The 26,704-nt window shown below is 40.1% G+C and overlaps 1 protein-coding gene across 4 annotated transcripts in view; it reads left to right on the top strand.

The window, feature by feature from the left end:
• exoc6 (exocyst complex component 6) overlaps positions 1–26,704 on the top strand; it is a 165,342-nt gene that overhangs the window by 106,617 nt on the left and 32,021 nt on the right. For all 4 annotated transcript variants that reach the window (XM_031905941.1, XM_031905939.1, XM_031905940.1 and 1 more), the window contains 2 exons: positions 219–360; positions 13,551–13,624. In XM_031905941.1, coding sequence (XP_031761801.1) covers positions 219–360; positions 13,551–13,624 — 216 coding nt within the window. The remainder of the gene's footprint in view (positions 1–218; positions 361–13,550; positions 13,625–26,704) is intronic.

Raw genomic sequence — 26,704 nt, 5'->3', positions numbered from 1 at the left:
CGTACTGACAGCCTATATGTTCCCTGATATCGCCCACCCCTAGGTGGGGATATCGGGTGAAGATTCGCTTGCTAGGCCACCTCGCCAAGCGAGGGATCTTCACGTGTATGGGGACCTTTACACTGGACTTCTGCTAGGCTATGCAGTGGTGCACAAATCTACTGTCTGCCTTTGATATTGTGTGAGGATTTTAACATATGTAACTTTTTGGTTTTCAGGGAAAGGTGGCGCAGACAGCTTGCATGTCAGCTTGCAAACATCTATCCACGTCTCTAACACAGATGCTGCTGGACAGTGATCTGAAACAGATAAGCATGGGAGCCATCCAGCAATTTAACTTAGATGTCATACAGTGTGAATGTAAGTAATACTTGATGTTTGTGAATGAAGCAGTCACAGATTCATTTCTAGGGTTTATTGGTTAGACTGGTAGGTTTATATTCAAGAATTGTACTATAAGAAATTACAGTTAGAGCTGTAATCTCTGAGGGAGCACACAGCCCATCACTAAATAATGGATCATGGGAAAGATGTAAAGGGACAATATTTACTGATATATATTCCATTTTTGTGAGAAAATTTAATAGTTCACTTAACATTGTTGCTTAGATATTCATTCTGGGGGTATAGTTTACCTTTAATTAGCTGATGTGGCCTAACATGTACTTGTATCCTTTGTTTGTGTGCACCGTGAATCATATGATCCCAGGGCGGCCCTTAGTACTTACAATGGCAATTTTCTATTTAGGATTACCCAGTGGCACATATGGCTAAAAAAAGTATATTTTTATAGAAATGGATTAGATAGTTGAACCAGGGTTTTACATTTGTGTTGGGCAACCCTGAATATGTTCCAGCTCTGTAGATGCTGCCTGCTTACTGTACATTTCATTGTTCCCATTGTATATCCACAGGAATGTTCAGTTTTATGGGCTACTGAACAGCCTATGATTATCAGAGGTCACTGTGGCTGGACACTGATTATACAGTTCATAGACTGCATATTAGTATTATTCATCCAATAGGGAATAGCAGCAAAGAAAAATTAAGCACCAGTAGATATCAGTGCAGTTGTGCTTCTTTTATAAATAAGTTGACAGTTACTGGGTGTATCAGTGCAATACACTGTGCGTGTATCTTGGGATAATTTTAGCATTCCAGGGCGAGTGCGTCTTCTGGGATTGGGGTATGTTCTGTGGGCAGATTGGGTTTTACTGTGGTTGCAAATTGAGAACTGAATGACCACAGAGCTTTTAAGGCAAAGCCAAATTGTGTTTGTGTTGTGGCCTTTTAGGTGGGATACAAAGCATTGAATTTGAGAAGGCAGCCTGAATGGCATAAAATATAGGGCAGATGCTAACCTTATGTTCTGGATACCCTTGAAACTCTGTGGCAGCCTTCCTATAATTACATGATTGGAAGTATTTTCTGTACTGAGCTAAGGGGTTTGATCCTCAAAATGGGTCAAAAGCATACAAAATCTTTTATTTAAATCAACACTTATGGACAGTATTGGCCATACACTACTCTTTTGGACTGTTGTATGGAATAGCAATTTGCCATCCAAAAGAGACCATTGACACACCTTTGCATTAATACTTCATAACATTAAGGGTAAGGTATTAATACATCTGATACACTGTGGTTTATTTGGCATCCCTAAGTGTCAGCAAGGGACAAAACATGTTAAGAAATCCCTGTTTTGAGATAATGATAAGGATGCTACTTACACATCTTCCCCTTTTATGTGATGCATTTGAAATGTAGTTTCTCATCTGGATTGAGGTTTGAAATTCCAAATTGAGGAATAATACCACTCCATTTTTCCCCCTATATGCACATTAGATTATATACTTTGCATCTCATTTTATTGTATAGGGGAATCACAGAATATCTTCTTCTGGACTCCAGTAGACTGTATCTCCATTAACCTCATTGCTTCTCTCATATTCTTGGGTTCCATGATATTACCCATCAGCACGTTTCCACTGACAGTGATGAATTTTCCATTGGTCAAGGGTTAGATTAATGATTGAGTCAATTACACTTCCTGAGCATTCAACAAATATTTTGGTCCTTTATTTTATAACATTTTTGTGTGAAAGATCTAGCTTTTAGGGTGACATCTTTCTAAGGCAAAGGTGGCATCTATTATCCAAGGACCTTCCAACTGAAAAGGAAGTTGCCTTTCATAGAATTACTTGTTACATTGTGAGTAGCCATAAATCTTCAACTGCTTAGTATTAAGGAAATTATATACTGTAAATCCAATGCAAAGACTTAAACCACATGAGGATTTCATTAACCAAAGGCGAATTCTTATTGGGCTAAGGATCAATTACAGTTAACAAGACTGCAAGATATATGTTTCTTCCTTTTGTATCAATGATTACTTGGTTCTGGCAATGAACAAGGCATCATCACTATATCAGCACAATATGGGAGTGCATTAAGGATTTCACTTGTGCTTCACAGAATGTAGAACATGACTAAGACTATGTTTTATATAGAAGAAAGGTGATAGCAGAGGGCTTATACAAGTTCATGTCTTGCATTTAGTTATACTTCTTTTGTTCAGTAATAAATCCTACAAACACGCTTCTTAGATGCTTTCATAGCACTGAATGGGTTTTGACAAGCTCCATTGAATTAATGGACTCAAAGTGACCTCTTTACAAATATTGCTTCTAATACATTTCGGAGGCAAAATATCAACATTATACCGAAGCAAAATAACAGATCTTTTTAAAGATGGAGGAAGCTCTCTGCTTTGAATGGATGAATTTGTTGCATAGAAGCTTTTAAACAGGGACATCACAGAGTCTATACTCTGCATTGTTGTTGGGTTTTCATTCACAAGACCTGTCAGACACATTCCAAGCATCCCTATACTGACTGTGATTTATGCCTCTACGCATTGGCCTCCTCCAGCTTTCTCCTTTGACATTTTGGGATTAATGGCTACAACAGTGACATTTCCATTAGCACTCAGGGTGTGCAAATAACTCACAGATGGCAGGTAGCTTCCTACTGTATTGATAAATGGCTTTTTAGGTTTTACAGACACAGAAGGGGAGGTGTGTTCTACAGCATCCTACATTTTAATGTGCCCAGTTTAATGACTGCTGAACTTTTTTCTTTCTTTCTTTTTTCCAAACTATTGTAAAATGACCTTAGAATTTATATGTGTTAAATGGGATTCCTAAATCATGTGGGACCTCTACTGCATATTGGCTGTCAAACTTATATACACCCTTAACTGATAGCGCAGTTACATTATTAATGTTGTGAGCAGTTGTATCTTCCATCAAGGTTACGTGTGTGCCCTGCCAGCTTAAACACAAGGGTGGTTATTTTAAAACAGAAGAGCTGAGAGTGCAGGCTTTCAAGGCAAGTTAGTGCTCTTCTTTAGATATGTCATTAAATCTGTATTTATTTCTGTGTTAGGATATAAATTAGGAACATTTTCCATGTCAGAGCTTTATTTATTTATTTTGACTTGGTGGTCTATTGCCATAGATTTCTTTACTGGTGCATGTCTGTGAATTTTCCTCAGATCTTTAGGAAGCATCTGCAGGGCTATTTTAATAAAAGGGCAAAAGAGACATTTTCCCAGGGCCCACCAGGATAGGGGGCACACTGGCACACCTTTATCTGGGGTAACTTTTGGCAGAGATGGCAAACCCCTCGTTTTTTTAGTTTGCCTTTTTTCTTGTGGCACCAACATTTTTTCATTTTTCTGCTCCAAGGGCTGTTGGTCCAGGAAAGCACAATTGGCCACCATGTCTACATCAGTAAGGGCAGACCATTTATTCACTATTACTTACTTACTATATATATATATATATTTGTGATAGGATTTTTCTATCACAAATTTCTTGGTGCAGTGGGCGCCCACTGGTAAATTTTGACCAGGGCCAGCTGGTACCTTAAAGTGGCCCTGAGCATCTGAACGAACCATAAAATTTGTGGGTGAACCTAGTAGCAGAATTTAGAGCAGACTTGTAACTAGCAATCTAGAAAACAGCAAAGGAGAGAATAGATACAAACAAAAATGTGCAGGTAAAGGTGGTAGAATTTGGTAAGGGTTTGGATGTGGGGCATAAAAGAGTAATCAGAGCCAAGAATGACTACAAAGTGAGCCTGTGTGGTTGAATGAAAGACAATATTGTTAAGGAAAGATAAAATCAAACCCCTGTCATTTACTTTTTTATAGACAATTGCCCTGTGCCTGTACCACAATATATTATTGTCACAGCATAGTGGTCTGTCAACAGCTACATGCTATGTGTGCGTCTGTTTTATAATTGCACTAATCCTTGATGTAATCAACCTTAATGTACGTTAAAGAGAAGTCAGAGGTGCCTGATAGTGATGAGTGAATCTGTCCCGTTGTCAAAAAATTTGCGAAATGTTTACACATGTAACTTTTTTTTCTCACTCCAAATACATTAAAGTGAACGGGCAGTTTTCTTACTCCTACAGTGCAAATTTTTTTTCCACATGGGACTTTTTTTTTTACGCACACAAGTTTTTTCTCCAAAGTCAATGGGCGTCTTTTCTTTTGCTGCAGTTTCTCGAAAAAATTGGCTGATGGCAAATGTGGAATTTCACCACAAATCCATGCTTGCCAAAAAAATTCGCTCATCACTAGTGCCTGATACTCTTCACCATTTAAGTAAAAAATTTGCTATTTTAGCTTGCAGTTTTATTAAAAGAGAAAAACCTGCCCCGTGCAATATAGTACTGGATTAAGTAAAATGTTCACAGGACACAAAATAAAGACAATTACTGGAGTAATTGATTGCAAGACAGCTGTTAAGCCATGAGTCTTTAGTATAGAAATAAATGAGAAGACCCAAGTGCTGAATGTGGCAGCAATTCAGGATTCCCACAGCAGATTTCATCAATAGGTGAAGCAGACTTTTAACACCAGGTTTTAACAAGTGATGCAATCCCAACTTTGAAAACGTTAGAAATGTGTAGTTGGTTAATGGTTAGAAAACTACACAATTGCAGCAGACAGAATAGCCAATGCTGGAATTCTGTGGAAAGAAATGTTGCATGGTGCATTAAAAATATGGCAACATCTACATCACAACTGGCCCAACAGAGTACATATTTTATTCCAGGTCTAGGATGGAATATTGGGCACATGTGTTTAGTGGTAAAATACAAAGATATTAGAAGAATGAGGGCTGATTTGCAGGTGAAAATGGAGTGGAATGGATTGAAGAAATTGTGCAATTCTGTCCCTTTACAAAAGGTTGTACCGGAAAAAACAATGGATCAAACCAGTCTGGTTCCATTTTAGAGAAGAAGAAGATCAATAATAACAGGGATTTCCTGAGTCTGAACCTAAAGTCATGGGGCTTTAAAGCTCTTGCCTTTTTTGTTCTCATTTTATAGAATTTTGTTTTTAATTTTGAATACGCATATTAGGATTCAGGTAAGCATTTGTTCGAATCTTTTGTTGTGTATCCAGTGTTTGGGCAAATTCGGTGTATTCGTAGAACACAATCATCTCATTTCATCCTGGAACCAGTATGTTTGCCCCTTCACAGAAAGATTAAAAGCAGCTTCAAATGTTTGTATTTTATTTGTTTATTGGTTTATTTAGAACCAGTTAGAAGCTACATAGGAACATGTATGAGCCAAGATTTGTCTTTTCAGCATTACTAAGTTGCTTTTATTTTACTAATATAATTGAATACATATAATATATAATAATATTTAACATTTTTTAGATTTCAGTGAGACATTTGATGGTGTTTTTTTATTTAATTGAACAAAGGTGCAGCCCAGACAGAAAGTTCAGTAAGAGAATTATTGTTAAGACCCATTTCACTTGTAAAATATATCCTTATAACTGTACCTGGAGACTTTTTTTTATCAGAATTCATATTTGTGTAATTCTCATATTTTTTTCTACTTTGAATAACCTCAAAATATTATAAAACGCAAATGTTACCTTATTTATGGAAAAAATCTGAACGCAATTGAATAAAACCATGGAAAAAAACACAAATACCTTAAATTTATAGTTTACTCATCATTTATAATGGGTTGACAAGCTCAAACAAATTGTAAAACTCAAATTGAAAAAATAGTTTAAATTTTGCTCTTTACGTTCAAGTTTTTTTTCTTTTTCACTTAATAAATATAAAAAATTTGAGTTTTTTAAACTGTTTTGAAATTCAAATTCATGATTTTTTGCACAAAAAATGTTGAATGGCAGTAAAGAAATAATATGAACGTTGATAAATATGACCCTTATTAATATCATCGGTGATAATGTCACATGACTTATTGAACTGCATATATTATTAGACCAAGGGGCAGATTAAATATGATAATTTCTGATGATCGCAAATATCACGAAAATGCTTATGAAAAAATCGTATTAGTCACAATGATATTATATTGGCGATCCGAAAGTCACAAAATTTTCATATCCAAAAGGAAAACCTTTCTGACTTTGATCCTTCAGTGCATGATTTTGGAAGCCTCCCAAAAGGCTCAATGGCACTCTGCAGCTCCAACCTGGCCCAAGGAAAGTCTCCCATAGGGCTCAATGGCACTCTGCAGCTCCAACCCGGCCCAAGGAAAGTCTCCCATAGGGCTCAATGGCACTCTGCAGCTCCAACCCGGCCCAAGGAAAGTCTCCCATAGGGCTCAATGGCACTCTGCAGCTCCAACCTGGCCCAAGGAAAGTCTCCCATAGGGCTCAATGGCACTCTGCAGCTCCAACCCGGCCCAAGGAAAGTCTCCCATAGGGCTCAATGGCACTCTGCAGCTCCAACCCGGCCCAAGGAAAGTCTCCCATAGGGCTCAATGGCACTCTGCAGCTCCAACAACCCGGCCCAAGGAAAGTCTCCCATAGGGCTCAATGGCACTCTGCAGCTCCAACTCGGCCCAAGGAAAGTCTCCCATAGGGACTCAATGGCACTCTGCAGCTCCAACCTGGCCCAAGGAAAGTCTCCCATAGGGCTCAATGGCACTCTGCAGCTCCAACCCGGCCCAAGGAAAGTCTCCCATAGGGCTCAATGGTACTCTGCAGCTCCAACCCGGCCCAAGGAAAGTCTCCCATAGGGCTCAAGGGCACTCTGCAGCTCCAACCTGGCCCAAGGAAAGTCTCCCATAGGGCTCAATGGCACTCTGCAGCTCCAACCCGGCCCAAGGAAAGTCTCCCATAGGGCTCAATGGTACTCTGCAGCTCCAACCTGGCCCAAGGAAAGTCTCCCATAGGGCTCAATGGCACTCTGCAGCTCCAACCTGGCCCAAGGAAAGTCTCTCCTAGGGCTCAATGGCACTCTGCAGCTCCAACCCGGCCCAAGGAAAGTCTCCCATAGGGCTCAATGGCACTCTGCAGCTCCAACCCGGCCCAAGGAAAGTCTCCCATAGGGCTCAATGGCACTCTGCAGCTCCAACCCGGCCCAAGGAAAGTCTCCCATAGGGCTCAATGGCACTCTGCAGCTCCAACCTGGCCCAAGGAAAGTCTCCCATAGGGCTCAATGGCACTCTGCAGCTCCAACCTGGCCCAAGGAAAGTCTCCCATAGGGCTCAATGGCACTCTGCAGCTCCAGCCCGACCCAAGGAAAGTCTCCCATAGGGCTCAATGGCACTCTGCAGCTCCAACCCGGCCCAAGGAAAGTCTCCCATAGGGCTCAATGGCCCTCTGCAGCTCCAACCCGGCCCAAGGAAAGTCTCCCATAGGGCTCAATGGCCCTCTGCAGCTCCAACCTGGCCCAAGGAAAGTCTCCCATAGGGCTCAATTGCACTCAGCAGCTCCAACCCGGCCCAAGGAAAGTCTCCCATAGGGCTCAATGGCACTCTGCAGCTCCAACCCGGCCCAAGGAAAGTCTCCCATAGGACTCAATGGCCCTCTGCAGCTCCAACCTGGCCCAAGGAAAGTCTCCCATAGGGCTCAATGGCACTCTGCAGCTCCAACCCGGCCCAAGGAAAGTCTCCCATAGGACTCAATGGCACTCTGCAGCTCCAACCCGGCCCAAAGATAGTCTCCCATAGGGCTCAATGGCACTCTGCAGCTCCAACCTGGCCCAAGGAAAGTCTCCCATAGGGCTCAATGGCACTCTGCAGCTCCAACCCAGCCCAAGGAAAGTCTCCCATAGGGCTCAATGGCACTCTGCAGCTCCAACCTGACCCAAGGAAAGTCTCCCATAGGGCTCAATGGCACTCTGCAGCTCCAACCCGGCCCAAGGAAAGTCTCCCATAGGGCTCAATGGCACTCTGCAGCTCCAACCTGGCCCAAGGAAAGTCACCCATAGGGCTCAATGGCACTCTGCAGCTCCAACCTGGCCCAAGGAAAGTCACCCATAGGGCTCAATGGCACTCTGCAGCTCCAACCTGGCCCAAGGAAAGTCTCCCATAGGGCTCAAGGGCACTCTGCAGCTCCAACCTGGCCCAAGGAAAGTCTCCCATAGGGCTCAATGGCACTCTGCAGCTCCAACCCGGCCCAAGGAAAGTCTCCCATAGGACTCAATGGCACTCTGCAGCTCCAACCTGGCCCAAGGAAAGTCTCCCATAGGGCTCAAGGGCACTCTGCAGCTCCAACCTGGCCCAAGGAAAGTCTCCCATAGGGCTCAATGGCACTCTGCAGCTCCAACCCGGCCCAAGGAAAGTCTCCCATAGGACTCAATGGCACTCTGCAGCTCCAACCCGGCCCAAGGAAAGTCTCCCATAGGGCTCAATGGCACTCTGCAGCTCCAACCCGGCCCAAGGAAAGTCTCCCATAGGGCTCAATGGCACTCTGCAGCTCCAACCCGGCCCAAGGAAAGCCTCCCATAGGGCTCAATGGCACTCTGCAGCTCCAACCCGGCCCAAGGAAAGTCTCCCATAGGGCTCAATGGCACTCTGCAGCTCCAACCCGGCCCAAGGAAAGTCTCCCATAGGGCTCAATGGCACTCTGCAGCTCCAACCTGGCCCAAGGAAAGTCTCCCATAGGGCTCAATGGCACTCTGCAGCTCCAACCTGGCCAAAGGAAAGTCATGATACCAAAGCTTGAATGAATCCAAAACTTTTGTACTCTGCGCAACAATACGATTTTGTTGCATAATCTTTGCCACACAGTATGAAAAAAGTTGCACAAATTAGCAAAATACACAAGGTACGAAAACTTAGGAAAAATACGATCTTTTTGTATTCAGAGGCAATCATATTTTGATAAATGGGCCCCCAAGTGTAACCTACTCTTGCCCACTCTAGCCTGAGGCACGGGTAGGTAAATTGACTTCCATAACGCCATGAGGGGTTGATAGAGGAATCAGTGAAAACTCTTCACAAGTTCGTCTAGCAGCTTGGAGTCTTCTAAAAAGTTCTTTATAAACTGAAGATTCAGACCTACATTTATTGGTATGGAACCAGTCTTTACTGTTGCTTGCTAGAGGCATTTCATTACATAAGAAGGGAGGTACCTCAGTGTGCTTCACTGTAGGGATGAGGTAGACACCAAATTCTAAGCTATTTATCTTAGTCACATTTCAGTTGCTTTGTGGTATGCTTGTCTCCAGAACATTGAGCTGTATAATGGAGGCTAGACTGAGTCTTTGAGCCACTCAGGGTTGACATGTCAAAAAGGTCAGTCTCACAGGAGCTTGGCGATCCTTTGCCCCAACTTCTTTCTTCACCAGTTGTTTACTCAACACTTGCTACAGGACTCCCCAATGGCTTGGGTCTCTCTGTAGTGCACCCTTTACAGAAGTATATGAGCAACCTAACCATTGTCAAAACACACTCACTACCTGACCTATCATCCTGTCTTTTGGCACCCCATCTATCATGTTGTTGACATGACATTGGCCGAGATGTTGCGCCTGTTCTGCTCACCTGTTTTGTAAATTCTTTCTCCATTCTTAATGGCTACTTAAGTGACATGATGAATGGTTTTGTGGTATGAAGAATTGTTTTGCGTTGGATATTCACTTCAGACGTTCTACTATTAAGATCTTCTCAAAGTGCATAGTTCCAATTTATATATGTGGTATAATTCATTTAATGTTAATCCTTTCTTATCAGAGAGTCAGCACTGGCAAAGGAAATGTTAATGTTTCAATTTAAGAACAGATAAGCAAGATGGTTCTGTTGGGATGAGTTTATTTCAACTCCATTTTCAACAATTTATTTCACCCAGTTTACTTAATCATTTTTATATTTATATATGGCTTCTCCTGATCTCTCTCTCTTTTTTTAGGATAGACTTGTTAAGTCTGGCTAGTCATGCTTTTTTTTTTAATGTAATAATCTTCCAAATTTTTTCGAAGAGTATCAGATACAGGTTGAAACACACGCACAATTGCCCATGTTTTATCTCATCACCATAACTCCCTGACCACCCAAAAGGTCCACCAGGCATGAAAGAAACAACCCTTTTCATCACAACCTCCAAAACACAGAGGGAAGTGAGAGACCTCTGAAAGATGAGTAAGCTTGGAGGTTGTGCAGTACTGTCTATTAATTAGTTTGTATGCCCTGTAGCTGTTACACATAGTGAGGGCTTACTACCTCTGTTTCATAACATCTGCCATGTCCATTTGATTTTTGTTTGAAGGTCCTTAGTCCATTTGGTCATGTAGGGCTTTAGTGGTGCATCCTTACATGAGCAGTCATGACCAGTCTTCTGAGAGGCCATTGTATAATAGTGTAATAGGATGGGTTCTAGTCTCTGATCAGTCACAAAGCAATTTAAAGTATGTAATTGCAGGATGGGGGTACCCCATTAGAAGTATTTAATTGATGAAGTGGTGTTTTTGAAAACCCCTGAAAAGTTTGGCTAGTCATTGAAGGTTATGATTGATTTTGAGGCAGGACTTAAGCCAGTAGAACAGCGGTTCTCAACCTGTGGGCGGGGACACCTTTGGAAAAACACATATTTCCCATGGTCTTAGGAATAATTTTATGGTTGGGGGTCACCACAACATGAGGAACTGTATTAAAGGGTCACGGCATTAGGAAGGTTGAGAACCACTGCAGTAGAACTTCTGGTATGTTGCTGATAAGGGGTGCTCTGGACCAGGAATAGTTCCTTGGGCATATTATATGCATATCAGATGATATGATTTGTGGTTCATCTATATACATTTATTGGTTGGCATGGCAAAATACAAAATGCAGCAATGTTGATTTGACACAACAAAACTGATCTTGCCTTATTTCTATGGTGTTGCTTCACCACTATGGAATTGCTAAGACTTTGCCACTGCCAGTATAAGGGAAGCAGTTGCACTTGATGGCACCAGTGGCTCATGGCTAAGACCCAAAATAACCGAGTTTATTTTTCTTCATTCTATCTAATTCTGCCCCAGACAGTATTAAGGCAGCTTCAGCGATCAGGACAGGCATTCATGCATGTGCAGACAGTGCTTCTCAGAGGTTCACACCTGAACTGGCATGTTCACCTTACTCCCAGTTTAAAAGGTTTTCTATAATTGCTGTTTTGCTAGAGGTAGGGTTTTTATAGTGTGAATGCTGTAACAAAAACAGATGTTTGGAATACATTGACAGCCAAAGAATTAGTATACAAAATCCTTTAGTAATCTTTCCCTTAAGGGCACAAATATGTTTTCCCCCATCATTACGGCTTATCATGTATGTCTGAATTCTAAGATGAAATCCTGGAAAAGTCATGTGAGTGGGATTAGCCAGGAATAGAGTTCAGTTTGTGGGTTAAAAAAACACCTATACCCCCAAATAATATAGGTCTCTATAAAAATATATTGCATAAACAAGCTCATATGTAAAACCCTGATTCATCTAAATAAACCATTTTCATAAAACCATTTTTAGTAGTATGTGCTATTGGGTAATCCTAAATAGAAAATTGCCATTTTAAGAATTATGGGCCGCCCCCTGGGATTGTACAATTCACTGCAAACAAACAAGCCAAGGCACACATACATGCTAGGCCCCATCAGCCAATGAATGGGCAGAGTTCTGCCTTTTGCTCCCACACTACTTCCTGTTACAGTTAGAGCTGCATTATTTCCTGTCAGCTGATCTCTGAGGGAGCACACAGCCCATCACTAAATGGTGGATCAGGGGAAAGGATGTAAAAGGGCAATATTTATGTATCTGTTGGTTTAGTATTCATTCAGGGGGGAATAGATTTCCTTTAACTATGGTCTGCTATGGCCTGAAGTAAGCATAGCCATAGTTCGACACTGGTGTTCCCATTGTGCTTTGCACCCACCATCAAGACAATTGCCAGGAGTTTCTTAGCACTGCTAAAGATTAAATATCTCACCCTTTAGAGCACGGGTCCCCAAATTTTTAACCTGTGAACAACATTTAAATTAAAAAAAAAGTTGGGGAGCAAAGCAAGCATGAACAAAGTTGCTAGGGGTTGACCAATAAGGGCTGATTGGTTATTTAGTAGCCCAATGTGGACTGGCAGACTACAGGGGGCTCTGTTTGGCAGTAAACCTGGTCTTCATGGCTGCAAAACTTAACTCCAAGCCAGAAATGGGCACATACTTTGAAGCCACTGGGAGCAACATCAGAGGGGTTAGTGAGCCCTACATATTGGCCACGAGCCAGTGGTTGGGGTCACTGCTTTAGTGTCTTCGATTTAGACTTTCTAGCACTAGATTTAGCTCTCATACCATCAGACAAAATTGACTGGATAAAATGTTTTTTATGTCAGGCTGTCCTGCTGGATGTGACCCTACAAGAAATTTTTATGGCCCAGACTCTTCAAGAACTTTACAGACCTCTAGCAGATAGCAACCTGTAGGGATTCTCCAATAATGCATTGTTTTTATCTCAGATGTTTTATTTCAGCATTGCTGTGGTTACTATGGGGAGCTGCATCTGAAACAATTGCAACAAAGGCATCAATATAAAAGCAATTGCACATGCACTTTAATGAGAATGTGATGCAATATTATGGAAAGTTTTCTAAATGTGGTTTCCTTCATTTGGAATGGGAGTGATGTGTGACCCAGTTCTATAGATCAGGGGTCCCTAAACTTTTATACGTGTGAGCCACATTTAAATGTAGAAAGTGTTGGGGAGCAACTCAAGCGTGAAAAAAGTTCCGGGGGTGCCAAATAAGAGCTATGTCTGGCTATTTGGTAGCCCCATGTAAACTGGAAACCTACAGAGAAGGCTCTGTTTGGTAATTACACTGGGTTTTGATGCAACCAAACTTGCCTCCAAGCCAGGAATTCAAAAATAAGAACCTGCTTTGAACAACACTGGGAGCAACATCCAAGGGGTTGGTGAGCAAAATGTTGTTCACAAGCCACTGGTTGGGGATCACTGCTATAGACGGGGTTGTGGGAACCCTTAAGTTACTGTCTGATCCAGAGGTAGTGGGAGATCTAGTGTTCTCCTGCATCAATAGGCGCAGAAGCACTTGATTCAGACCAGGAGTAGGGAGGAAGGCAGAGGCGATGGAAGAGAAAGGAGTGGATTTTGCATAAATGCATCTTTACTTACATAACCCGTGTTTTAAAGGCATTATCTTGCGATAGGTTAATGCTCATATTTTTGTGGTGCACTTGATTCATATTTCTGTGATTTTTCATTTCTAGTGTTTGCAAGTTCGGATCCTGTTCCTGGGTTTCAGGAGGATACCCTGCAGTTAGCGTTCATTGACCTTCGCCAGGTAAGAAATAATTCCAAGGTTTAATGGTAAACTTTTATAATTAGGCTACTACCAGTGTGTGGCTATGGGCTAATAAATGCAGACACAAGACTCTTAAATGACAAGGAAATCCATATTCATTATGGATAGCCAATTGGTATGGCACCTTCCTGTAAATAGAAATGCTCACCTAGGACCCTGGGCTGGTGCTCCTGTTTCCTGAAAAATACTCTGGCTTTGTGTCTTCTATGTGATTGCTGTGCCTCCATCTTTGATCAATTTTTCCAGAGATTTCTTTTGACAATCCAGGACTGGTGTTTTCTTGGTAGAGTAATGGTTGATATGTTTTTACCCACAATGCACCAATACAGGCTCAAAGTTGCTTTCAAAGCAAGTCACATTCAAAGCAAGACTCAAGCAAGATTCAAAAGCAAGACAGTCTCTAATGAAAGTCGTCATAGCAAATTTCCTTGACCTGTTGAGATGTAAATTTGACACATTTATAAGTAAAACATAAACCCTATTGTGGGCATATTTAACACTCTATCTTTCAGTGCCCTTTAGTACCCAAAGTCTTCAGCTTTCCAGAATGGAATTTGACACCGAGGCCTTGAAAAACATAACTGTGCAAGCACTTAAGTTACATCGTTAGGCATCCCATGGGCTTTATTGGGTCTGATGTCAGGGTTAGAGAACCTATTTTTTGTCCCTAGGGTCCGATAGTTGGAAACTGGATAATCTATTTGGGAAGAAAACCCTGCAGTAGGGTTAGAGTTTACATAACATTTCCTTCTCTAAAAACAGTTGTCAAAAATAAAAGTAACGTCAATTGCACTGACCAAACAATACTAAAAAATGGAAATATCCAGGCCTGGACTGGGATGCAAAATAGGCCCTGGCATTTCAAGTACACAGAGGCCCAAACAGCCCTCAAACAGGCCCAATAAATAGTGACTGTCTATGGCATCTTACAGCAGCCCCTCTGGCATTTGCCAGAATCCACAGATTGCCAGTCCGGGCCTGGAAACATCAGTAAGGGCTTAATAAATAGTTATGCCATTTAGAATTATATATTTACAATTTGTTCGTTAATTGTAAATGTCAATGTAGAATGATGTTAACAAAATAACTGTAACGGATTATTAAACATTTGTTTTAATTCTGGTGCCGTTAAGGTTGTAGAGAGAAGTCCTGTTGTGACGAGGGCAGAGTTGAGTTACACAAAGTGCAGTCATGACTGAATGCTCATAATTGATGGACATTGATTTATATTCCTATATAACAGTGGTCCCCAACCTTTTTTGCACCACGGACCGGTTTCAAGCAAGACAATTTTTTCAAGGACCGGGGATGGGGGGGGCGCAACTAGTGCATAGTATATAATTTAATTATTACATTATTACATATATAATGTAAATGTAATTATTAAATGTTATATTATGCACTTTATTATTATTATTACATACAGCTAAATAAAGTACTTTGGTCCTTTTCCTGCTCATTAGAAAGCTTCCTGAGCTTCGCATAGCTGTTGTCATGGCTGTGTAACACATCAGGGAGTTGGGATTATTGGTAATTGGGAGCAGAGGTGGCCAAGTTCAGCACAGCCCAGGGCCCGGGACCGGTCCCCGGCCCGGTGATTGGGGACCCCTGCTATATACTACACATTTCCATTCCTATATACTGGAGCATTAAATAAGGGTAGTGTATAAGTGGGTAATGAGGAAGCACAATATTATACGTTATATTTTGTATTTAATGATAGATCGCTTAGCAAATCAAATGGAAAAACAGTATATATATATATATATATATATATATAGCAACAAAAAAGTACCGCTCAACAAGGCTCAGTTGGAGTAACTGATTTTAATAAACAAACAAAAGAAATTCCAACGTTTTGATCACATCATCATGATCTTCCTCAGGGAAAACAAAAAATAAAAAAATATATAAAAATGTATATGTTATGTGACAAACCCAGGATTCAGTTTCAATTTTAGACAAATTCCAGCACTTTCTGTAGGATTTAGATTTGCAAAACTCAAACGCTGCATATTTAAAAACCTTAATTCATGAAAAGTGGATGACATTTATTTGTGAAAAACCCTTGATCTCGAAAATCCCATTATTCATTATCAGATTTCTATTGTTTTCTTCATTTAACTTGTCTTAAGTTTTAAAATAGCTTGAATGTCGAAAATACACTTCCCGCGGCCTTCTCTAGAAGCTTGCAAGGTATTGACTGCTGTATGTTTTCATTCAGATTTTGGAGATTTTTGATAGTCTTGAATATTATAGTTTGGAAAACTCAAATTCAAAAATATTCACAGTTGTGTTGCTTTCTCCACACTTTTCAAAAAAGTGAGAGCTTTTTAACGGGTTTTTTTTCTGGAACGCTTGCTTATTTAAGAAAAACAACTTTTTTGTGGAAAAAAAGTCTCACTGGTGAGAATAAAATGGTTATTATTTATTTTCAGTAAGGCTGAATAATATCCCAATAGGCTTGTTTTGCCTCCAAAAAGGATTATACATTAGTTGGGATCAAGTACAAGGTCCTGTTTTATTATTACAGAGAAAAGGGAATCATTTAACCATTAAATAAACCCAATAGGGCTGTTCTGCCCCCAATAAGGGGTAATTATATCTTAGTTGGGATCAAGTACAGGTACTGTTTTATTATTACAGAAAAAAGGGAATCATTTAACCATGAAATAAACCCAATAGGGCTGTTCTGCCCCAATAAGGGGTAATTATATCTTAGTTGGGATCAAGTACAGGTACTGTTTTATTATTACAGAGAAAATGGAATCATTTAACCATTAAATAAACCCAATAGGGCTGTTCTGCCCCATTAGGGGTAATTATATCTTAGTTGGGATCAAGTACAGGTACTGTTTTATTATTACAGAGAAAAGGGAATCATTTAACCATTAAGTAAACCCAATAGGGCTGTTCTGCCCCCAATAAGGGGTAATTATATCTTAGTTGGGATCAAGTACAGGTACTATTTTATTATTACAGAGAAAAGGTAATCATTTAACCATTAAATAAACCCAATAGGGCCCCAATAAGGGGTAATTATATCTTAGTTGGGATCAAGTACAGGTACTGTTTTATTATTACAGAAAAAAGGGAATCATTTAACCATTAAATAAACCCAATAGGGCTGTTCTGCCCCCAATAAGGGGTAATTATATCTTAGTTGGGATCAAGTACAAGGTACTGTTTTATTATTACAGAGAAAAGGGAATCATTTTTAAAAAGAAGAATTATTTGCTTATAATGAAGACTATGGGAGATGGACTTCCCTTAATTTGAAGCCTTCTGGATAATGGATCCCATACCTGTATTAGCGCATATATTGAGGGAGTATAAATTGACCTCATGCTACATTTTATGCACATATGTGTATTTTTAGGTCAAATTGTTACCGATAAAAGAAAGGAAATTATCTAATGGTTTTAATTGCATTAATTACTACACACACACTCAATATAAAAGTATTCCCATGTCATACATATGGCTTTATGCTCTTTGATCTGGTGTGTATTTATTTATTATTACATTTATTTAAAGCTTTTCAACACTAAAAACATTTATTTCACCAGCGATTAGATCACGAATTCTTGCGTTTAGTGTTTTATATACATCGATGTTTTCATTAAGAGAGGATCAGTGATTTAATCTGGTGTTTAGACACCGCAAGGTAATGCGATCTGGCTGCCTTCCTCGGTAGCCTCGCAAGAATCGAGCCAGGATCCGATAGTTTAGCGGCCGCGTCAATCACCGGAACATTATCCCCTCTACTAATACTTTAAGTCTATTTTGAAATTATTACAACTGATCGAGCAAACATGAGACAGTTACAAAAACACAGTTTCTGTCTGGGGGGAATATTCATATTTATTTGTGTAGGAGAAGTAAGGTTGTCGCTGTCATGCATTTCCACACATTTGTACACTGAGGTGTATGGAGTGTGATTGCGGTGGAGTATGTTAATGAGAACCCCACAGAAAAGCGTGAGGCTGCATATCTTTCTGAGACGCCGACATGGTGTCTGTACAAGCGGCAACCTCAAGCCTCTTTCAAAAATAAATAGTGTTCTTGCCCTAGGGCAGAAGCCATGTTTGTGCTCTGGCATGTTCTCCACGGCTGCTTTTTTAGGGGCAGACTGTGTTTTGATGTGATAATTTCTTTTAAGATATCATATGAAATGTATAAGGAAAGTGAATGGGCAAACGGCTACATACACAGTTCAAACCACTGCTTTTCCCGGACATTGCTGGCTGATCGTGATTCCTCTTAAGGATGTTTATATAACGTGCAGCACTATGTAATGAATATTGTATTGGGGCATTGCTCTCTTGTCATTCATTGGGAGAGATGAACTCATAGCACTCATTTGAGGGACTGTAATAAGAATAAAAATTCTCAGTGTAATCTTGTTCATTAGACTCGGGCAAACTTTATCTTTTTCATTAGGAAGTTTTATTACATACAATGCGCACTGGTGCAAACGATAAAATTTCTTCCGCTGTTGGGAAAGGTCGATAAATAGTTTCCACATTCATAAAAGTTCTGTTAAACTTATTACAGGAAAAGGGGAATGGGGAAAGAAGAAATTCTCTTATCCAATAATTTTTTTGTGTTTTCTTGGGGGTATAAAATTCAAAATATTAGATGAAGAAGAAAAAGATAACCCCTTAATTAATTCTAACTAAGGAGTTATCTTTTTCTTCATCTAAAAGTTCTATTAAATTCGCACAAAGACAGATATGTTCACACAGAGGCATACATTTTCGCATTGCAAATTTTTTTCCATTACAGGTATGGGATCTGTTATACAGAAACCCATTTTATAGAAAGCTCTGAATTACGTAAAGCCTGTCTCCCATAGATTCAGTTTTATTCAAATAATTCAGATTTTTAAAATTGATTTCCTTTTTCTATGTAATAATAAAACAGAACCTTGTACTTGATCCCAACTAAGATATAATTACCCCTTATTGGGGGCAGAACAGCCCTATTGGGTTTATTTCATGGTTAAATGATTCCCTTTTCTCTGTAATAATAAAACAGTACCTGTACTTGATCCCAACTAAGATATAATTACCCCTTATTGGGGGCAGAACAGCCCTATTGGGTTTATTTAATGGTTAAATGATTCCATTTTCTCTGTAATAATAAAACAGTACCTGTACTTGATCCCAACTAAGATATAATTACCCCTTATTGGGGGCAGAACAGCCCTATTGGGTTTATTTAATGGTTAAATGATTCCCTTTTCTCTGTAATAATAAAACAGTACCTGTACTTGATCCCAACTAAGATATAATTACCCCTTATTGGGGGCAGAACAGCCCTATTGGGTTTATTTAATGGTTAAATGATTCCCTTTTCTCTGTAATAATAAAACAGTACCTGTACTTGATCCCAACTAAGATATAATTACCCCTTATTGGGGGCAGAACAGCCCTATTGGGATTATTTCATGGTTAAATGATTCCTTTTTCTCAAAACAATTCTATTGTGTTTATTTAATGTTTTATTGATTTTTTAGTAGACCTAAGGTATGGAGATCCAAATTACGAAAAGACCCCTTGTCCTGAGCATTCTGGATAACGGATCCTATACCTGTACCTACTTTTTTTTTAATTTACCCTGTATTTTTTCATACTTCACTTAACCTTGTATTAAAAGAAAAATTAATTTTAACATATTCGTTAAAAAATCTGAATTCAAAACGCAATTAAATAAAACGGCTAAAAACTTATAATTGTAATTTTAAAAAAAAAACAAAAAACTTAAAACCTCAAATTGACTAAATAGTTAGAATTGTAACTAGCACAGCTCCCATTGGCTTCTACATTACCTTGCAAACTTTTAGATGCTGAAGTTGTACATTTGTGATTTCAGGTTTTTTTGACTGAATGTATATTGAAAACGCAATAAAACTTAAATTGCAGGAAAATAATACAAGAATTAATAAATAACCCCCATAGTTGAAAGACATATATTACCATATAGACCAAAGACATCCGTAAAGGGGACATTTGAAAATGTATGTATTTTTTTTTTTTAAAAATCATTTCATTTTTAGATTACAATTCACACTGGTGAATCCTAAAAGATTCCCATCAGTTTAAATGTTGGGTTATGAACATTTTCTTGAACACTGTGGGTGTTAAAGTCAAGGGTCTAACACCCTATTCATGAAAGTGGCAATAAAAGGACAAGCATCGTCGCCGTTAACCAGTGCACTTTTATTAACTTTTCTACAAAAAATTCAGTAGTAATGAGAAAATGATATATAAATAGGAACCTCTTGTTACTTATTTTTATATATATATTTATGGGGTGTAACTATTGTTACTGCTCATAAATCAGCCCCATCAGTGTGAATGGGAAACATGCAGAGATATGGGAAAAGGTGGGACAAAGAAGTAATTTTGGGTATCATGTTTAATGCTAGAAGGACAGTCTATAAAGAATTTTTTTTTTTGCTTGTTAGCCTTGGGTATGGCTCTTCAGTTGATATCTGATTGGTGCTAATTCAAAAACTGACTGGGGAGGTTGTTAAAACTGGACCTGAGTAAGCCAATTGTTGACCTGGGGGCAAATGATCAGAGAGCATGTTGGCTTACCACATGGGTGGCATAATCAGCCAAAGACCTGCTAGTTTGGTGTCCTTGTCAGACAGGCAGGTCTTCCCCTGTATAATAAGTATAGGAAAATACCATTGTGTCATTCATTTCACAATCCAGGGCTATCCAGCTACTGGTTCATATGAGGTAACTAAAATGTTCCCAGACCACATTATATTATTATCGAGGCATGTGGGAAAACTCAGTACCTATTTAGTATCCTTTCATACTATGGTTTTCTATAAAATACAGACTGCCCTAAGTACCCAAAGCCCATACTGTTTTTATAAAAATAGGACGTTCTCCCTATTTAACATGGTTCTGAAGTTCAGTTCTGCACACAGGACATATTAAGTGAGTGCCGAATGATATCTGTATATATGTTTTCCTATTGTCTCAATATAAACGGCTGTTACTGGTATATTTCATCTGCTTACTGATTTTGTTTGTTTTTGTGTGGATCACTCATATTAATACGTTGAGTGACAGCTTTTCCAACCCCCAACTATTTGGTAAATCGTAACTGAGACTTTTTTTTTCAAAATTCCTTCAAGAGGTCAAGCTTCTGTTTTTTGGCTCAAATTCGATACTGTTGCAGGCAGTCTAGCCTATGAAAGATTAGGAAGTGGGTGTAGTTGTAGAAGGTTTACCTGCCCACCCGGGCAGCGCCCCTAGGTCAGACCCCTGGAGTGAGCTGCCCTGCCTGGAGGAGCTGATGACAGGTAGAGTCTGATACAGAGGAGAGCGGAGACCATATCAAAGCTCTAAAGCAGGAGATCTGGGACTTGAACGGAGACTGAGGTTTAAAGTTGAGTCAGCAGGATTGCCCTTTATTTGGAAGAGAAGCTGACCTGTGACTGAGGAAGGCTGGGTCTCCTTGGCAATCACAAGCTTCTTAATGGAAGCCAGTTATTTCAACAACCTCTCCCTGTTTCCATCCTGCACTAGAACAATGGCCAGGATTAAAGGGGATACAATCTGAGAAAGGCTTCCTTTATTCTTTTTATTACAGCTTCCATTTCTCTATGTCTCTGATATAAACAAAGGTGTTTCTAGGCCAGGGCAGACTGGCCGTTTGCTTTAAACCCCAAACCTGAAGAACCCGTTTGGCAAGGTATAATATATTCACATTATTGTCAGCCTGTGGCCCTCCAGCTATTGTTGTACTGCAACTCTCAACATCCTATCAACATGCTAATAATTGCCAAAGGCTCCCAGTTACTTTCTACTTAGTTATTATTAAACAGACACACATTTGCTTCATTTCCCAAAGAAACTAATTAGATGTTTGCTTTCCAGTGGCTGCAAATGCCATTTGCCAAATCTTTTAATTGTCTTTATGGGTGAATAGAGGTGGGTGGGACACTGATCCTGTTAATACCTTACACCTTTAAAGGCATATACATGAGTTCATATAGAAGTCAAAGGAGGCTGTCAGCAAAATTCAAGCAATCTTTTTCTATTTTTTTTTTAAAGGTGGTAGGTTCATGGAAAATGAAAATTTTTTAGAAATGAAGTTTTCGCTTTTCAAGTTTTTTTAATAAATAAGTGCATTTTAGAGTTTTCTGAGTAGTCAAGTTTATTTCTATTGAAAAAAATGCCAAAAATTCACCATTTTTTTGTGAATCAGTGCAGTATGTGTAATCTTTCAGCGCAAATGGAAAGGAAGACTTAAACTCCACAGCCTTTCCCGTGTCAGTGGGGGGATATGGACAATAACAGTGGTCAATTTTCATTTTCATTGCAAGAAATGCTCTGCCTATAGCAGCCAGTGGCGGTGGAAGGAAGAAGCCACTTAAAAACACTTCCCTCTGTGTTTCTGAGTAGAGAGCACCTGTTATCACCTGTATCTCCAGTAGACTGAACCTTTTCCAGCTTTGTTATGGGAAGAGGCGGAAGGGGATTTTGAGCATTTTGGCCTCTGTGCTTCTCTACTGAAAGGCAATCTTGATACAAACAAAAAATAAATGATGGGATTTTTTTCAGGGTGCTTCTGTGAGCAATATAAATTCATTTGATATTTGCAATTTAGGCTCTTCATAGCAGGCTTGTTGCTCAACTGAGAGTCACCAAACTTAGGGTTATCTGAATCCTGGAAGTACATAGGAGGGAGTGTTTATTAAAATTGGAGACAAACATCAGTTAAAATAGAAAATGAATGGAAATTGCAAAAGTGCTCAGAGGATCACTCAGAATAAGTTTACAACAATTATTTATTCATTTAGATCCCAAGTGTCATGGACCATTGTCCTCAATTTTTATCTGATGTAGGGGAAATTAAGGCAGCTTTCCTGGGAAATATTGTCTTTAGAAATGTACTTCTACTGAATGTACAGTTTTGGGTTTAGATCTCCATTTTTTCATAGACATATATGGAAACTGCTTATTACTCAGTGCCCCACTGGGCCCCCAATACCAGTCTGCCTCCTATATAGTTACTGTATATACTCAAGTATAAGCCTAGTTTTTCAGCACCCAAAATGTGCTGAAAAAGTCACCCTCGGCTTATACTCGAATCGGGTGCCAAGGGTCCCTCCAGACTAGAACCCTCTCTCCTTTGTGTGCAAATTAGGCCACCCGCAACCAGACCCTCCAGTGCCTGTTGTTTTTGTTGACCTTCTTCTCCACTTACAGAGCTAGTTTACTGTTTTCTTTATTTAAAAACATATACCCCACTGATGCCTCAATTAATGTAATTTTATTGGTATTTATTTTGATTATTGAAACTTAGCAGTAGCGGCTGCATTTCCCACCCTAGGCTTATACTCGAGTCAATACGTTTTTCCAGTTTTCTAAGGTAAAATTAGGTACCTCGGCTTATATTCGGATCGGCTTATACTCGAGTATATACGGTACACCCCTGAGAAAGTGCCTTCATATATTTTCATTAGTCTCAAGTGACATTATGCACAGCAATCACATGATGTCACTTCAGGTAGTTTGTGATGTCACTTCCATATGAGTGACGTCACACGCACTACATTGTGTACCCTACTCCCCTCTCCCCCTCCCCAAGTGCCGGATCTGGCTGGGGGGGTTTGAATGGATGGATGGGTAATGAGGTGCAGATCTCTAATTTTTTTTTTTTAACTTTTATATAGGCACCCAAAGGCCCCCCCTCAAAAGCTGCTGCTCTATGCACAGGCCCTATATAATAATACAGCCCTGATTTCTTCTACAGTTTTCATTGTTGCATGACACCTTCCGTTAGGAAGTAATATTTCTATTAAATATATCTACATAAATAAGAGCATGCTGGTGGCGCAATAATTCAACTCCTGTGATCTAATTGCTCTATGGGGCTTATATAGCGCTTTGCCACATTACATAAGGTACATTCTCACACATAAACACAAGGGCATAAAGATCTTTAGTTTCGGTGAATACATAAAATGAAACCTTATGTTGTTTCATGGCAAGGGGAAACTCAACATAGCAGAAAGTTACAGCACATGCAGAAGATTTATGCCTCCTATGAAGACATTTGTTGCTTGACAGTCATCTCCTATGTGTGCCATAACCACAGAGATTGGCATTGTTTCCTAGCATTGTGTCCTGATGTTATTTTCTTTGCGCTATTTTCCAGAATTTTATCTTGCCAATATATCATGGCAAAATTCTGAAAGACAGGAAAAAGTTTTAGAAACCCTCATTGGCCATTGTATTAGAGAATATAAGATAAAAACACAAAAATGATAATCACATGGCTCTTTTGGAACAAGGAATTAAGACAGCAGCAAGCCTTAGTAAAGCAATTTTGGTTAGTGTAAATGTTTGTTGCTAGCTTTCCTTTTAATTCTATAGATATGGTTTCATAGAACAAATGCTATACATGCAATTACTAGGGGGCTGATTCATCAAAGTACGAGATCAAATCCCGAAATGGGTAAAATTTGAATTAGATACGATAATTTCTGATGATCGCAAATATCACGAATATGCTTATGAAAAAATCGTATTAGTCGTGATGATATAGTATTGGTGATCCAATTTTCGTATCCGAACGATCGTAAATGGCGGGAAAACCTTTCTGACTTTGATCTTTCAGTGCATAATTTTGGAAGCCTCCCATAGGGCTCAATGGCACTCTGCAGCTCCAACCCGGCCCAAGGAAAGTCTCCCATAGGGCTCAATGGCACTCTGCAGCTCCAACCCGGCCCAAGGAAAGTCTCCCATAGGGCTCAATGGCACTCTGCAGCTCCAACCTGGCCCCAGGAAAGTCTCCCATAGGGCTCAATGGCACTCTGCAGCTCCAACCTGGCCCAAGGAAAATCTCCCATAGGGCTCAATGGCACTCTGCAGCTCCAACCCGGCCCAAGGAAAATCTCCCATAGGGCTCAATGGCACTCTGCAGCTCCAACCCGGCCCAAGGAAAATCTCCCATAGGGCTCAATGGCACTCTGCAGCTCCAACCCGGCCCAAGGAAAGTCTCCCATAGGGCTCAATGGCACTCTGCAGCTCCAACCCGGCCCAAGGAAAGTCTCCCATAGGGCTCAATGGCACTGTGCAGCTCCAACCCGGCCCAAGGAAAGCCTCCCATAGGGCTCAATGGCACTCTGCAGCTCCAACCCGGCCCAAGGAAAGTCTCCCATAGGGCTCAATGGCACTCTGCAGCTCCAACCTGGCCCAAGGAAAGTCTCCCATAGGGCTCAATGGCACTCTGCAGCTCCAACCCGGCCCAAGGAAATTCTCCCATAGGGCTCAATGGCACTCTGCAGCTCCAACCCGGCCCAAGGAAAGTCTCCCATAGGGCTCAATGGCACTCTGCAGCTCCAACCCGGCCCAAGGAAAGTCTCCCATAGGGCTCAATGGCACTCTGCAGCTCCTACCCGGCCCAAGGAAATTCTCCCATAGGGCTCAATGGCACTCTGCAGCTCCAACCTGGCCCAAGGAAAGTCTCCCATAGGGCTCAATGGCACTCTGCAGCTCCAACCTGGCCCAAGGAAAGTCACGATACCGAAGCTTGAATGAATCCGAAACTTTCGTACTCTGTGCGACAATACGATTTTGTCACGTAATTTTTGATGCACAGTATGAAAAAGTTGCACAAATTAGCAAAAAAATCGGCAAAAATACTCAGTGTGAAAACTTAGAAAAAATATGATTTTTTTGTATTCGGATTCAATCATACTTTGATAAATGGGCCCCTAGAAGTCACCTTTTACGCAGAAGACATATTTTAGCCTTGTCAAAGTGTTTTATGCAGTGAGCAATCAGATCTGTCAGCCTGCTGATGATACCTTCCCAAGTGGCCTCCATTCAGTCTGCCTGTCAGTGATGAGCCAGGACCAACAGCAATGTTTGGAGACACATATGGTTTAGATATATGTAGTCATGTAGCAGAAAGTGCTCTACTTCACATATTTACCTCTTAGGACAGTTGACAATGTAGAATTGTTTATTATGATGTCATTTTAAAAAAAGAGAAACTTCTTTTGCAATTTAGATTGTAGAACTTTTATTAAGATAATATTTCTAAAAAGTTGAAAGCAGTGACTGCTATGAGGAATACGTTTTTAGTAATCTCTCAAATCCAGGGGTCAACTATTAACAGATAACAGGAGATACAGAATTGTCTATACACAATACAGATCTCAAACACCAAGGGGCTGATTTAGTAACATTCAAATCCAGATTTTTGCCATGATCCAAGTTTGTTTTGCATTTAAGGGCTCTGGCACACGGGGGAGATTAGTCGCCCGCGACAAAACTCCCTGTTCGCGGGCGACTAATCTCCCCGAGTTGCCATGACCCGCCATCCCGCCGGCGAACATGTAAGTCGCCGGCGGGATGGCACACGCGGCAGCGTGATTTCCCGAAATCGCCGAAAAAGACTCGCGAGGCTTCCCAAAACTTGATGTTTCGAGATTTATTAAGCACAAAAGCTTGAAAACCGGCGAGATTTTTTCGTATTTTGCGCGGCTTTTTCATCGCTATTACGACTTTATCGTATTTTGCGATTTTTTCATATTGAACAATTGTAAACGGCGGAAAAACCAATCCGATTTTTTTGCGATGGCGACGAAAAAGTCGCGGAAAATATACGATAAAGTCGTAACGGCAATGAAAAAGTCGCGCAAAATACGAAAAAATCTCAACAGCGACGAAATAGTCACAAAAATACAGATCATTACAAAAAAAACACTTTCGGACGCTTTCGAACGTTCGTGGATTAGTAAATGTGCCCCTAAAGCTTGAATGAATTCCGAAACTTTTCCATTTTGTCACACAAATTGTCGTGCAAATTGTAACAAAGTACGAAGTGGTTTTTTTACATTTTTAAGCAGAGTTTTTGAGTTTCGAGTTTGTGCACATTCTAGTTTGGTGGGTTTTCAAGTTTTTTTTAAAATTAAGAAGAAAAACAATATTCACTAATTTGATTTTTGATAACTAGGTTTCCCTGTTTTTACAGTAGCGTGAAATACTGTAGAAGAGCAAGTTTTACAAGTTATAA

Source organism: Xenopus tropicalis, chromosome 7 (assembly GCF_000004195.4).
Source record: "Xenopus tropicalis strain Nigerian chromosome 7, UCB_Xtro_10.0, whole genome shotgun sequence".
Classification (NCBI taxonomy): domain Eukaryota; kingdom Metazoa; phylum Chordata; class Amphibia; order Anura; family Pipidae; genus Xenopus; species Xenopus tropicalis.
The sequence above is the reverse complement of the archived record's forward strand: the minus strand, read 5'-3'. Positions and strand labels throughout refer to the sequence as shown.